Here is a 14736-nt window from a genome sequence, read left to right as displayed (position 1 = left end):
AAACCAGTCTACCAGACCACCACTCTAGGGACAGAGGAAATGCCGAGGATGGGAAATTCTGCACCCCCGTGTGGGGCCCGGGTCTGGGGCGCCCACGCCCTCTGTGTTTGTCTCTCTGAATACCCACATCCATTTGTGTCCTTGAGGCTGGATGTGCTCCCTTCTCCCAGGCTCCCTGTGAGCTGCCAGAGGTTCAGCTGGGGGGGCCCTCCATGGTAAACTGTATCCTGATCAGGCTGTGTTCTGTGACCCCTCATGGCACCCTTCTCCGGGCCTGGCCCCATCCACACCCCCCCCCCCCCAGTCACTGCAACAGGAGGACCAGACGGGAGGACTGTAGAGGCCCCTCGGCCTCCTCCTGGAACCACAGCGAAGCACTGCCCTCACTCTGCGGCCAGAGGAGCTCAGCCGAAGCTTCTGGACAAGGGTGGGCCTAGGCACGGGCCTGGCTTCTGGGGGCCCTTCCTGCCCAGTAGAGACCCCGCCCCGACGTTACCATGGCGACATCGGCCTGGAAGATCTGCTTGATGAACTTGTTTCTGGAGGAGTGGACCAGCTGGATGATGTCTCCGTGCAGGGTGTCCCGGTTCTTCTCCAGGAAGCCTGGGCAGTGGCAAGAAGCGGTTGGTCACACCTCGAGAGTTCGGGCAGCCTCCACCTGACAAGACTCATCCGCTCCCCAAATCCACAGTGTCTGAGCCAGGAAGACCCTCAAACTTCGCTTAGTTCAACCACATCCACTTTACAGCAGACAGAGCAGCGGCTTGCCCGAGGTGACAGAGAAAGCGAGAGGCAAAGCCGGAACTGGAGCTGCAGCTCCCTCCCCCCACAGCCCCCCTTCCAGACCCGTTCAGAGAGAAGGGCCGGAGGCCTCGGCCTGGGGAGGGCAGGCTGCCTTCCTTGGGGAGCCACACAGCGTCTGCACTGCCAGCCTTAGTCTTTTGAATAAAGGCATCAGAAGCCCCTGTTGAGTGTGTCACCTGGGAGAGAATACGTGTTGGGCTAGTACAGCTAAGAGTAAAGGAATTTAAAATACCTTGTTCTTGAACAGTGTGTTATGTCCTACAAAGTGCCCTCGCAGCACTGATGCTCACGAACCCCCTCTAGCTAGGGGGTGGGCAGGAATTATCTTCCCCATCCCACAAGGGAGGAAACCAATGCTCAGAGAAGCTGAACAAGCTGCCTAACATCACACAGCAAGCCATGGGCAGAATTGAGACTTGAACCTAGACGCCCGGCACCAGCCCAGGGAGGCTCCTCTGCACCTCACAGACCCCCAAGAGGCCGGCCATCCCAGGCACTGAGGAGTTAGGAACTGGTTAATGGCGGGGCGTCAGGGGGTGGGGTGTCTTGCTAGGGTGGGGCAGAAGACAGAGGGGCCCAGGGCTGGGGAGGCCTGATGAGGAAGAACACCGCAGAGAAGCAGCACCCTTTCCCCCAGGATTCAGGCTGCCCGGGCTTGCGGACAACATAGAGACCCAGCGCTGGGCTGCCCACCTGGTGTCTGGGGACGGGGGAGTGTCAGGAGGCACCCAGCAGTGGAAGGGTGGGTTTTGGAGTTGGGATGGAATTGTGGGCTCTAATCAAAAGTCTATGACAGACTCAGTCTGGGACCCTAGGATGGTCCCCTTCTGGCCCTCGGCTTCCTCGTGACAGTACCCGTAAACTCTTGCTTTGCTTCAGATCACCTAACACCACCTGATTCATAAATAAAATGCTGGATTAAAACAGTATCTTGTGAGCCAGGAAATGCTGACAGAATTGTTGAAAGCAGCTCAAAACTGGTTAGTGACCTTAGGCAAGTCATTTCCCTCTCTAAGCCTCAGTTTCAAATCCATAAAGTAGATAAAGCCTTATGTTCCCTCCAGATCTAACATTGTATAATTTTATAACTTTGTGCAGAGTCCACTCAATTTTCCCGTCTGTATCCTCAGCAACAGCATGAGGCCTGATACAATCCTCTGTTATTCCTAAGAACAGACACATGGGTTTGCCCGAAAGTCCTTCAGACTTAACGTTGGCTTCCTTCTTTCTAACAGCAAGGTTGGATCTCACAATCCAATAGTTGCGGGAGGGCTGGGCAGGCTTCAGAGTCCATCCCTGCAGCATGGCTCACTGATACACTGTCAGCCTTCTGGACAATTCAACAAGGAAGTACGAAACCAATGGCTCTTTGCTTGTTTGTTTTGAATTTCCCTGGCCTCCGACTGCAGGTGAAACCCTTGGAGGCTGAACACAAGAGCTCAATATAGAGAGACACGCAACAGCTGATGCCCATCCAAGGCAGCCCTTTAGACCAGGGTGGTGGGGGCCGAGTCGCAAGGGCAGTCTGCAAGAATTCCAAGTAGGGTAACCCTGATTCTCTTCTTCACCTCTAGCTTTAAAATGAACCCAAATGCACATCCCAGAAGCATGGGGGATGCATCCCCTTCAAAGCTCACACTTGGTCTTGGCTGCTGAGAGAGTCCTAGTGGGTCACGGGACTGGGTCTAGGCCTGGCCTGGTACCTAACAGACAATGTCATGGAAACACAGGTAACTTTCCCTTTTGAGCCTCAGCTTCCCCATCTGTACACTGAGCCCACCCAAAAGAATGGAAAGCAGGGACTCAGATACTTGAAACCCATATTCATGGTAGCACTATTCATGGTAGCTAAAAGGTAGAAACAACCCAACTGTGCATCAAGAGATGAATGAATAATATATATATGAAATTCTGACACCTGCTACAACATGGATGAACTTTGAGGACGTTATGCTGAGTGAAATAAGCCGGACACAAAAGGACAGATACTATACGATTTCACCTATATGAGGTCCCTCGAGTAGTCAGATATATATATATACACAGAGAGAGAGAGAGAGAGAAAACAGAATAGAGGTCAGCACGGACTGGGGGAAAAGGGCACATTTTTGCTTAATCCGTACTTATTTGGGGTGATGGATCGGCGCTGGAGATGGCCAGTGGCCATGGTGGCACAATATAGTGAATGTACTTACTGCCACTGAATTGTAACTTAAAAAGTGTTAAAACAGTACATTTTATATTATACATACTTCACCACACTTACTAACATCTCTAAAAGAGGGGCACCCAGAGGTGCCTGGGTGGCTCAGTTGGTTAAGCATCTGCCATCGGCTCAGGTCCTGGGATGGAGCCCAGCGTCAGGCTCCCTGCTCGGCGGGGAGTCTGCTTCTCCCTCCCCCTCTGCCTTTCCACCCCCGCGCAAGCATGCTGTCTCTCAAATAAATAAAATCTTTAAAAATAAATTTAAAAATAAAATAAAATCTCTAAAAGAAAGAAAGAGCACTGGGCCCAGTGTTTCCTAAGGCCCCTCCCCGCTCTGTGCTCCAGCCCCCAGCCCGTCCCGGGAGGGAGAAGGGCCAGGGCGGGAGAGGGTGCAGGCGAAGAGATTGCAGCCCCAGACAGCCCGCTTGTACCTTGGCTCTCGTAGTAGACGACGCCTGCAAAGTGGTTGATCCCAAACTGAGTCTCATGGTTGTTCTTGGGGGGGATGTAGTTGGAGTTCAGCTTGTGCTGGGAGTTCAACTTATGCAACATGGTGGTGTCTGTGCCCTGTGGGAACCGATGGCCGCGCTCAGCCCCCCTCCGCCCCCGGTCTTCCTGCCCCTGCTGCCCCCGGCCTTTGCGCCCCCTCTTCTGTCTTTCTCAAGAGCTCCCTCCCTTTATCTGTATCCCACACAGGAGCTCTCTGGGCCTCCACTTCCCTATCTATTAAGTGGGTGGATTGGAACTACACTACCTTGAGCATTCAGTCCAGTTTAGAAAATCTATTTCCCCACAGTGAAACTCATGGGAGCAGTCGCTCCCCGACTCCGAGACACATCCCAGGTCTGGAGCACCTGTTCCATGCCAGCTACGTGCTTAGATCTCCATTGTCTGGTCCAGGACCCCGTGCACTGCAGGTGATCCCCAAATGTCAGGTGAATGCACCTGCACTGGCCCCAGAGCCACCCTGAGAGGCACGTATCATTGGTCCCATTTTACAGATGAGGAAAGCTGAGGCTCAGAGCATGAGGGGATGTTTTGCACAGGCGCCCAACAAAGGGCAGACGCACCTTGGGGAACTTGCTCTCCTCGTCGATGAGGGAAATGATGTTCATGGGCTTGTTGGCGATCATGTCCAGGGCGTCCTGGTTGTCGGTAAACTCGATGTGCAGCCAGTCGATGCTCTCCAGGTCGTATTCCTCTTGCTCCAGCTTGAACACGTGCCGCACGAAGAACTGCTGCAGGTGCTCGTTGGCGAAGTTGATGCAGAGCTGCTCGAAGCTGAGGGGGCACAGGGGCGGGTGACGGGCTGAGCAGGCCAGCACGTCCTTGGCCACGCTGTGCCTGGAGCAGGCTGACAGGCGGGCACAAACTCCCTGGCAGAGGGCAAGGGCCGAGGCGCTCGGGGGCACGGGGGGCATGAAGAGGGATACAAAGTAGTCAGGGGAGAGGGGAAGGGGGCTGACGAGATTTAGTAAGTGGCCTCCTGAGGGCCAGCATCTCTGAGTCACCAACCCAGTGCTCTCCCAGGTGACACTTCACATATTCATTGTGGGTGTTTGGGTGGAGGTGGGGGGCTTTGAGACATCCAAATGTTACAGAAATTGAAGTGACCTGCCAGGGGTCACACAAGCAGGAAGTGGGGCAGGGCAGGGGCCTCCAGCCCCGGGATCCAGCAGGGCCTGCTCCTTCCATCTGTCCTTGACCCGGCCCCCAAGAATGACCCTTCAGGAAGTGTGGGACCCCGAGCATGGCTCGGCCTCACCTTGCACCTTGGACACTGGGGTGTGCACGACAGTGTAAGAGCCTTCTCCCGAGCAGATGGAGGGGACGGGCCGGAACGGGAGTGAGAGAGCCCACCAGGATGACTGGAGGCAAACTCTCCCACAGCCCGGCAGAGCATGCTCGCAGCCCGCTCAGTGTCGTTTAAAGCAGAGGTGTGACACCTGTTCTGACCACGTTGTGGAAGAAAATTCCCACAGGGCAGAGCCCCTTGTGGTACCTGTTCACAGCGAAGTTCTCGAACCCAAAGATGTCCAGGAGGCCGATGGACCTGCGAGAGCTCTTCACTTCCTGGGAGGGGGGCTTGTAAATTGCCGCATTGATCTTGTCCACAATCCACACGAAGAGCCGCCCGTAGATGCCCTGAGAGGTGGCTGTGTCAGCCACTGGGCCCACGCGCCCTCCCAAGGAGACGGGCCAGGTTCCTGGACTGTCCCGGCTTCGCTCAGCCCCTCCCGTGCTGTTTGAAATCCCCTAGTCTTTACTCAAGCTGTTCCCTCTGTCTTGGAGCCCCCTTTCCTGTTGGAACAATTCCTTACTCCTTCTCAAAGCTCTGCCAAGAAGCCTTCCCTAACCCTCCTTTGGGCTCCCATCTCTCCATCCACCTCTGTCTCCCTATCAGCTCTGAACATCTTGAGGGTCCCAGAACCCAGCACAGAACGTGGTGCAGGGCAGGGGCTCAATGGCTGGCAAACTCGTGAGTGTGGAAACAGGAAGGACTGGGGCCTTCTCCCCCTGACCCAGCCCATCTTCAGTGTCTTCTTTGGAAAGACCAGAGAGGGTATCCTCTGGGCTGGGAATAGCACAGCAGACCAAGTGCCCCAACAGTCTGACCCAGCATGAGGCCCACGGGGCTGGAAAGCAGAGCAGGCCAGGGATGGGGGACCCGTGGGGAGCGGGGCTAGCAGGGCTCCTGAGGAGCACAACACTCAGCCCCTTGTAGGAGGAACAGAGCTCAGGAGAAGGCAGACTCTTGCTCAGCAACCCCCCCCAACAGAGCCAGTGGCCAGAGCCTGGGTCCAAGGGCAGGCAGGGGTCCAGGCCCAGATGTCTTTCTGGTTCCATGGACTACTCAACTCCTGCCTGTAACAATAAGGGGCGGCGCGACCCCCTCCACAAGGGGCCCACCTTGACAAAGGCGTCTCGCACATCCAGCGCCTGCTCCCTGCTGAGCGGGGTGGACACGGTCTCCCCACGGGTGATGAGGGTACGGCTGGTCAGGCAGTTCATCAGGTCCGGGGGGTTCACCTGGTGGCGCAACATCCGGCTGCTCCCCCGGCCACCCCCTTCCCACTGACTCTCCAGGCCTGGCTCAGACCAGTCCCTCCGCCGAGAGTGCCCTTCCCCACAGCCCCACAGCCAGATCCTCCCCAGGCACCACACCCCACCCAGATGCTGCCGGGAAGGACTGCTCTCTCCTTGACAGCCTCCCCCGGTCACCTGGCCCTCCCAGGACTGGCTCAGACTCTGGCTTGACTCATCCCAGTTTTCCAACCCAGGGCAGAGCCTAGTAAGCCTTTGCTGAGAGACTGACACACCGACTCAGCCAGGGTCCCCTGCGCCCCACACCATCCCCAGGGGCAGCGGGGCGAGGGCGGCGAGGCTGCCGGCTGCCGGGCTCCACTCCTCCTCTGAGACCTGTGCCCAGCACAGATCCTGCACACGGTTCATTCTCCATATTGAATTTCTAGAACTCTCCCAAGCAGAGCCCCAACCTCCAGGTTCCCACACGCCCAGCCCCGAGAGAAACCGAAGCAGCCATCGGGACAGAAGGCTGGACGCTGACCTCGAGCAGGGATGCGGCTGTAGCCAGGGACGGGGAGAAGAGGACCTCACAGGCGTCCAGGTTTTCAAACGTCCGGGCTGTTACAGCGAGGGGGCGCAGGGTCAGGCAAGCGAGGGTGGGCATGGGGGAAAGGGGCAGGCTAGGAGGGCCCGGCTCTCGGGGGGTCTTCCTGTCCACTGCTTCTCCAGGTCAATGTATGTTTGATGGATGTTCTCCCCACGAGCTATGGGCACCGTGAGGTAGGAACCCCATATGCCTGGCACCCGGCGCCATGCCTGGCATCCAAGTGGAGACACTGGCCGTCATGGCCCTCTCCCCTCACGCTCCTCCACCCTGCACTCCCAGAGCTCTCGGCGGCAGCCCTGGCTCCTATCAAACAGGGTTTGTAGCTGCTGGGACAGAAGCTGAGCCACAACACCCCCGGACAGCTAGGTGTTGTGCTGCCCGTGAACCCAGGGTGGGGTTGGGGCGGGGGTGCACCATCGGGGCCCCTCACCCTCATACTGCAGGTTGCCCAGGTGCAGGATGGCAGCCAGGAGCTTGGAGATCTCCCAGTTCTCCGTGTCGGTGAACATGAGCACCTTCATGGCCGAGCGGATGTTGGCGTACTCCTGGCTGTCCTCCCGGCCCTCACAGGTGATACAGTTACCCTGGCGGGCAGAGGTGGGAGAGTGGGGTCCAGGAGGACATCAGCAAGGCCGTGGGGACCCCCAGAGAGGCAGTGGTTGGGCTGAAGGGCCCCCTCTGCCAGGCCAGGCCAGTCTGGGGGGCCAAGCACTGACCTCACCGCAAGAGCACCATGACCTCTCCAGAAAGTCTAGAAAGCTCCTGGCTAGGGCTTTTAAGAACACATTTCCCACTCGTAGGGACCCTGAGTGCCCCTTCTTCCCAAGAGTGAGAGGAGCTGAGTCGCTGAGACCAGGCCTGGCCCATCCCCTAGCCTGGCAGTCACAGCACCCAGGCCCTACTGTGCTCCCGCCCCGCGCTGGACACTCTCGCTCAGGGACTCACCAGGGGCAACCAGGGGCAGCCTGGGCAGGGGGAGGGGGAGGAAGGGACTGCAGACAGGCAGGGCACCGACAGGGGTCTGCCCCAGGATGTGTGCCCGTGAGCCGTGTTCATGTGCGTGTCACCTCCGACAGCTACAGCAAGTATGCGGGAAGCCCTGCACACCTACAACACCCACGTCCCTCGTGTGGCCCTGTGGCCCGGCCCGGCCCAGCTCCTGACAGCCAGGCAGGGATTCTCCCCAGGACTAAGGAAGCTGGTCCCCCCGCCGAGCCTGCCTGCTGTGCACTCGGACCCCATGCATCTGATGCTGGGCGGCAGCAACGGCCCTGGGGCCCTCTTCTCCTTGGTGGTCAGGCAACAGCAAGAGGCTGGCACCGGGGCTCCGTGCCCGGTGAGCCCCCGAGGCTGAAGCGGCAACAAATGAGCCCTCCAATCCTGGGGGGCCTGGCAGAGGTCCCGGGCTTCACGTCCTCAAAAACTGAACTAACACAGCATGTGTGTGGGGGTGGGTCTGTGCACACGTACACACGGGCAAGTGTCTACATGTCCCTGGGTCTAGGCTGTCTACACAGATTGAGGAACATGTGTATCTGCGATGACAATTCATGGGGGGGGGTGAGATGCTTGTGCAGGTGGACTATGCCCAAGCGGGGGACAGGCCTGACGGCATATATAAGCTCAGAGTGGGCCGGGGCAGGTCAGGGGATGAGATGGGGGTGGGGGATGCCCCCACAGAAGATCCCACCCACCAGGCCTGGAGCTGGGGAGCGGCTGGGTGGGTTGCCCCCGACCTCACTGGGATCGGTGTCCCCTCCCCCCGGCTGCCCCGCCCGGGCCTCACCATAGCCAAGTAGTTATAGTCCGAGGCCTGGCCCAGGCCCAGCTTCTTCTTCTGGTCGGCACTCATGCCCTCCAGCATGCAGTAGAACACATGGTAGTTTCGTTCATCGGAGGCCTGCAAATGCGGGCACAAGGTGTTGGGGGACAGAGGCGGGGGAGGCATCAGAACCCGACAATCAAGATGAAACTCAGTTTACTATTTTAACAAATGACTTTGATCCAAAAGCCCCTGGGGGCAGCTTTCATGGCGGGAATTCAGGCACCACGGTGAGCAGGCAGCGGCAGAGGACGATCCAGACCGTGCGGCCCCCACCCGCACCCGAGGCTGGGGGGTCCTGGGCAGGTCCGGCTCTGCCCTGGGCTCGGGCCCACCTGGCGACAGACACGGGACTTCTCCAGCAGGTACTGCTCGATCTTGGCACCCTCGATGGCACCCCGCTTGTTGAAGTGGATATCGATGTACTTCCCAAAGCGGCTTGAGTTGTCGTTGCGGATGGTCTTGGCATTCCCAAATGCTTCGGGGTGGGGAGAGGGTCATGGGCAAGGTCAGCACCTGCCCAGCCCCCCCAGCACCACTCTTCGAGCCCTGGCCCTACCTTCCAGGATGGGGGTGGCTTCCAGCACCTGCTGCTCGATCCATGAGTGTTGCCCGCTGATGGCCGCCAGGAACTGCAGGATCAGCTTGGTGCTCTCAGTCTTCCCTGCCCCAGACTCCCCGCTGCAGAGGAGACCCAGAGAGAGGCAGGGCCCATCATGGTCTGCATGGGCCTCTCCCTACGGGGCTTCAGCCCAAGCTGCTTCTCCCACCTGCACCTTCTCCCCTCCCCAGTCTGTAAAATAGGCCAACAGTATGGACCTTTCAGGGACAGGAAAGCCTCCAGGAGTTCGGGGCTCGGCCAAGGCCAAAGGTACTTTCCTTCCCCTTCATTTAGACACACACACACACACACACACACACACACACACACACACCCTGCCCTGGTCCTCATCTGCCATAGAGCATGGCATATATTGATGCTAGATCAATGCTTTGTCCTAATACCCTCTGCCCAAGAGAGAATAGGGGACTGAAATGTCACCTGACTCTAACTTAACAGGAACCAGTAATAAATTTTGAGGTTGGCCTCAAAAGCTAACAAGAACTTGGGCAGCATTAATAGAGATGTAAGGCCTGGGAGAGGGGAGGGGATTCTCTACATGATGAGGCATTAGCAGGAACGCAAAGCTGGAGCTCTAGGGGCTAAGCCTGGAGCTCCGAGCTGGCGCTGGGCCGCCCACCTGATGATGCAGCACTGGTCACGGCTGTGGCGCTTCATGTTGAAATAGCAATTATCGGCAATGGCAAAGATGTGGGGGGGCATCTCCCCGATCTTCTTGTTGGTATACTGACGGATATGCTCTGGTGAGTAGATGGAGAGCAGCTGGTAGGGGTTCACAGCCACCAGGATGGAGCCTGTGTACGTCTGTGGGCAAAAAGGGAGGAGGAACTTGCCACTTCCCATGTGGGAGGCTCGGACTCTAGAAAGTTCTCAGGCTCTGCCCTGCTCCATTCCTCTGGAAGGGACAGCAGTGGCTTTGGAGTCACGTGGACCCGGGGTCCGAATCCTGCCTCTCCGAGAGCTAGGGGTGGGGCCTTCAAACTAGCATTGGGTCTGGGCTGGAGTACGTGCTCAGTGAGGTTTGATGAAGGGAGGAAGGAAGTGGGGAGAGGGGGAGGGTCTCTAGGCTTCCATTTCCTTACCTTTATCCGTTACATGGACATAATGTAACTGTTTCTAAAGATGAGGAGGTGGTGGATTTAAAAGCCATAGCACACCGGAGGTGCTCCTCAGATGCTGGCTCCCACTTCTGCCTCCAAGCCCTGCATCCCAGAGGTTTGAGTAATCTTCATAAACCAGACCATTCCCAAGCAGAGGCTGGGTTGGTCCAGGGGCAGTAGAACCAAGCCATAAAATGCTGAAGAGGCTGGGGCATGTGGTTGGGGGGCTGGGCGGGCCCCAGTCTCCGCAGCACAGCCCCAGGGCAGAGGGGCCCCCGTGTTCTGGGGGACAGGGCCCCTCCAGCATCCCGGTCAGCACAGGTACAGGGTCCCAGCACACCTCGGATAAACTTCGAGGGGCTTTCTCTTCTTGGGCTCCTCCGTTGACACACAAGATTTCCTGCTGTGAGCCTGGGGCCTTGCCACACAGGGGCCAACGCTATCTGGCCCTCCTGCCACCAGGGCCGAATAAGGTACTCAGGGGTTACTGCTCCCTCTGCCCGCCCCTCCCCACCCCAGCTGGAAAAGGTCAGGCACAGCCTGTAATTGGTGAGGGATGGATGGACATCTGGGCCTGGAGACACTGAAAACAGATGTGACCACACAGAGGAAGCAACAGCCGTGTCCACTGCCTCCCACCAAGGGCACAGAGCATCACCCCAGAGCCGAAGCCATGCCCAGCAGCCTCGGCCCAAGGTGGCCTTGCCGGGAAAGTGCGGCCGCCAGCACCACATTCCAGGGGAAAGGCCCAAACCAGGGCCAGCTGCGGCCATGCAAAACAGCCGTGGCCTCAGCAACCCAGACCCGGCTCTGCCCGCCCCGCCATTTACCGCCCTGCTCTGGGCCCCGGGGGACGCTCCTCGGCCACCCGGGCTCTTCCTCCAAGCAGCCCATGCCAGAGGCAGCTGAGCCTGATGGCGCTGACCTCCTGACTGTGTGCAAAAGCCCAAGCAGGGAGAGGTGCGGTGGGATGGGGATGCAGGCTGCAGGGAGAGGCCAGGCTGAGTGCAGACTGAGAGCTGGAACCAGCTCTGCCATACTCACCCGCCCTCCACAGTTGGTCTGAGGTTGGAAAGTGGGGAACAGGAGAAGAGGGAGCTGGTCAGTGGGGAATGGGATAGAAGGAGGTTCTCTACCATCAACACCCCACACAGCACAGGGCTGGGCTAATTTCTCAGATCAGAAACCACGAACCGCCAGCCCCAGGGTACCTTGGCCCCATGACCTACAGCTCAGCCCTGCCTGGCTATGGGAACCGCTGGCCCCCCGTCCCCATGGGAGGGAGTCAGCCCCAAAGAACATCTTTTCAGCAGATCGCTTTGCTTGTCTACACCTCATTTTGCTCATCTGTAAAAGGGGGACGGTTAGCACACACACCCCTCCCCCAGGGTTATGTGAAGACTGAAGGGCATAGCCTTCGGCATGTGCCTGGTTACAGAGTAGTTGTCCTGACGTGCCACCTTCCTTAATAAAGTGACACCGAACCACCTGGTCTATGATCACCATGTGGTGTGAGGTGGGCTCCATGCAGTCATTCGAGGACCCTCCACAGAGATTGGCGGGGAGGCCGAGAGCCACATCCGGGGACCAGGGAGGGAAAGCCTGGGCTGTGGGAGGCAGGTGGGGGTGAAGGGAGAGGGGGCGTGAAGGCTGGTCAGTGGGAATCAAGCACGGAGGCGTGAAAGGCCATGGCATTTGGAAGGTCTCTTGGAGAAAGGTCATTTTGGCGGCTGTGAGAGGATGAGCGGTTGTCCCAGAGGCTGGAGGTAAAGATACCACTTGAGACCTAATGAGCCAGTCAACGGGGGCGGTCGGAGCCAGACAGGGGTGGCCCTGGGAGCAGGCTCGGCGGCCACGGGCAGGGCCAGGCAGTGCCAGAGAGGATGCGCTGAGAAAAGCTGCGGGAAGCCTTCCTGGGGCGGGGCCTGGACCCTGCTCCCGGGGCAGAAGGGCAGGAGCGCACACCTACCCGCTGGATGCCTCGCTGGGCGCAGGAGCCCGTGCTCCTCAGCAGGCCTCTGTGAGGGCTTATACGGCCCTTTCCAGATGGGCGAACTCAGCCTCTGGGAAGCAGAGGGACTCCAAGATCTCACGCCAGAGAAGCAGGGGGCTGAATAAAGGGGGGGCGCTGGCACCCAAGCCCAGGCCTTGCCTCCCCACGTGGGCTTACCCAAACCCCAGGAATTTTCCCCAGGGAACGGTGGAGCTGGTAGCCGGGGAGTGAAGAAGGGAGGGGCTTGGCCACCGCGGGCAAGGGGGCCCAGGCCCATCCTGCCCCTGTCCGGGCCTCAGCACCTGTCCATCCCCCAAGGCTCTTGGCACTGCTCCCTGAGCCCCTCTGGCCCTCTCTCTCTCTCTCCAAGGGTCCATGGCCAGCAGGGGGCTCATGCCCAGCTGCCCAGCACAGGCCTTCTGCGCAAGCCTCCAGGAAGAAAGCCTGTCTTTGGGGCCATAGGCTGGGGAGAGATAAGGGCTATTGCCAAGCCAAGGACACAGCACACGTGGGCCCTAGGGGCCCCAAGTCCCTAGGCGGAGCTCTGAGGACCTCTCCGGAGCCAGAGATACACTCCGGGAGATGTGACAGGAACGGCTCCACCTCTGCCAGGAAGCTTCCAGGCCTGCCAGCCCTGGGGCCTCTCCCTTAGCAGGCCACGGAGACCAAGACATATCCCTGGGCACACACACCTTCTCAGAGCCACAGAGGTGCTCACCCAGGAAGTCTCCCCATTGTGCCAGAGGGAAGGCTGAGACCAGAGAAGAGCAGGGACTCCCCAAAGGCCACCTGCCAAGATTGGACCCAGGCCTCCCATACTAGGGCTCCAGTCCCTGTTCAGCGTCAGGGAGCACTGGATCCCCACCGGCCCTGCTACTTGCACCCTGCAGGACCCAGGGAGGACCCCTGGCCTCTGAGACCACCCAACCAGGGGTCGCTAGGTGTCCTCTGAGGGCCCCCCCCACTGGGGGTGTCCGGGGCTGATTTGTGGCTCTGGGGTGCTGTCCTGCCCGCTCCTAGGGCAGGCTAGCTGCAGCGGGCAAGCCCAAGGCAGACAGTCAGGGACAGAGCATCGCGCAGCCCAGGGCTGTGAGCGGCCGTGGTAATCGGAGGAAATCCTGGGTACGTGGGGCTGTGCCCGGGGTAACCCAAGCCATGAAGTGACCAGGGGTTGCCATGGTTAGGGACAGGTATGGTTTCTGGGTGGGACAATGGCCCGGTGCTTCTTCAAAGCTCTGGTCCTATCCCATCCACCCATCACAGAATCAGAGAGTGAGCAAGTTGAAACCTTGAACAGGGCAATCCTTGAACAGAAGGGCTCCCTAGACCAACTGACACCCAGAATCCCAGGCTCGTGGACCAACTGAGCTGGGGACCCCCCAGGTGCTTCCTGAACAAGAAGGCCGCGTAGGCACCTCATCTTGACTTAGTGCCCTGCCCCGTCCCCTGCCCCCTCTCCCCCACCTAGAAAAGAGACCACCAGAAAGGTTACTGGTGAGGACTTCTAAAGAGGCAAATGGCACAGATTTTGGGGCTTTCTGGAGAAGCCATAAATCTCTGGAATTCTTTCCTTTGCTCCCCTAATCAGCCTACTCTAGGACATGAAGCTGATTTCTCTGCTAGATGCCAGCTAATCTGTCTATCCCCCCAAATTTCACAAACAAGGTTTGCTCTTCCTGAAGTTTTTTTTTCCCCTCTCCTTTGTGAATCCTGTGTTTGCCTTTGTTCTTTGATTCAGTCTACCGACTGTCCCTCACATGTGAGGAACCAGTTTGCCTGCAAGAATCAATAAACTTTGTGCAAAATAACCGACATGCCTCTGAGCTATTCCTAGACACAGTCGGGGGGGGGGGGGGTTCCCTGGTGGGGACAGTTCCCATCTTACTCAGCTCCTCCTGACAGGAGACTGGGTCAGGACATCAGCTCTGGCAGCAGCCTCCCTGAGGGGGAGGTGGGAGGGAGGGGCAGGCTCCCCATTTACCTCTGGACCCAAGTGACACATTCCACCCAGCCCCGGGACGGCAACCACAGGGTGTGCTAGGACCCTCTATGACCACCTGCCACCTAGGGTGAAGAGCGAGTAGGGAACCTCCAAGAACTGGGGTGCAGACACCAGTGGATCTTCCTGGGGTATCTCTGGCCTGGGCTCAAGTTCTAGCCCCATCCTCCTGTCTGGGTGAGGCTGCTCACGTCTGGAGGTTCCACTTGTGCCCTGCCCCGTCCCCCAGGTGAAGAAAAGAGTGAGAGGGGCTTTATCAGCTGTAAAAGCCACTTACTCAGTGGGCAAATGTCAAGGGCCTGGGCACAGCCTCCCCTTGGGAACCTGAAGTGGCAGACGGTCCCAGAGCGGGGAGAGTAGCAGAGGGCCTCCCTAGCAGCGGAGTGGCCACAGTTCCAGGACTTCTAAGAGGATGGATCCCTGACCTTGACGCAGCTCATTGCTGTGACTGCTCAGGGACAACTGCAGGGCTTCCAGCCCTGTCTCCCTGGCTCCTCCTCAGGGTCCCGACAAGCTGAGGGACACCGTGCCACTCCCTCGCCAGGCCCTTTCCTGCC

At 58.7% G+C, this 14736-nt stretch overlaps 1 protein-coding gene across 1 annotated transcript in view; it reads right to left on the bottom strand.

Moving 5' to 3' along the window:
• Positions 1-14736, bottom strand: part of MYO7A (myosin VIIA) — a 78747-nt gene that overhangs the window by 42174 nt on the left and 21837 nt on the right. The window contains exons 4-14 of the mRNA XM_032427073.1: positions 9707-9891; positions 9025-9146; positions 8801-8943; positions 8430-8543; positions 7074-7227; positions 6578-6654; positions 5920-6039; positions 5012-5154; positions 4080-4290; positions 3441-3576; positions 497-603 (exon numbers count right to left, since the gene is read on the bottom strand). Of these exons, the coding sequence (XP_032282964.1) occupies positions 497-603; positions 3441-3576; positions 4080-4290; positions 5012-5154; positions 5920-6039; positions 6578-6654; positions 7074-7227; positions 8430-8543; positions 8801-8943; positions 9025-9146; positions 9707-9891 (1512 nt within the window). The remainder of the gene's footprint in view (positions 1-496; positions 604-3440; positions 3577-4079; positions 4291-5011; positions 5155-5919; positions 6040-6577; positions 6655-7073; positions 7228-8429; positions 8544-8800; positions 8944-9024; positions 9147-9706; positions 9892-14736) is intronic.

Source organism: Phoca vitulina, unplaced genomic scaffold (assembly GCF_004348235.1).
Source record: "Phoca vitulina isolate PV1807 unplaced genomic scaffold, GSC_HSeal_1.0 scaffold36, whole genome shotgun sequence".
Lineage (NCBI taxonomy): Eukaryota > Metazoa > Chordata > Mammalia > Carnivora > Phocidae > Phoca > Phoca vitulina.
Note: the sequence above shows the minus strand (reverse complement) of the source record. Positions and strands in the feature narration are given on the sequence as shown.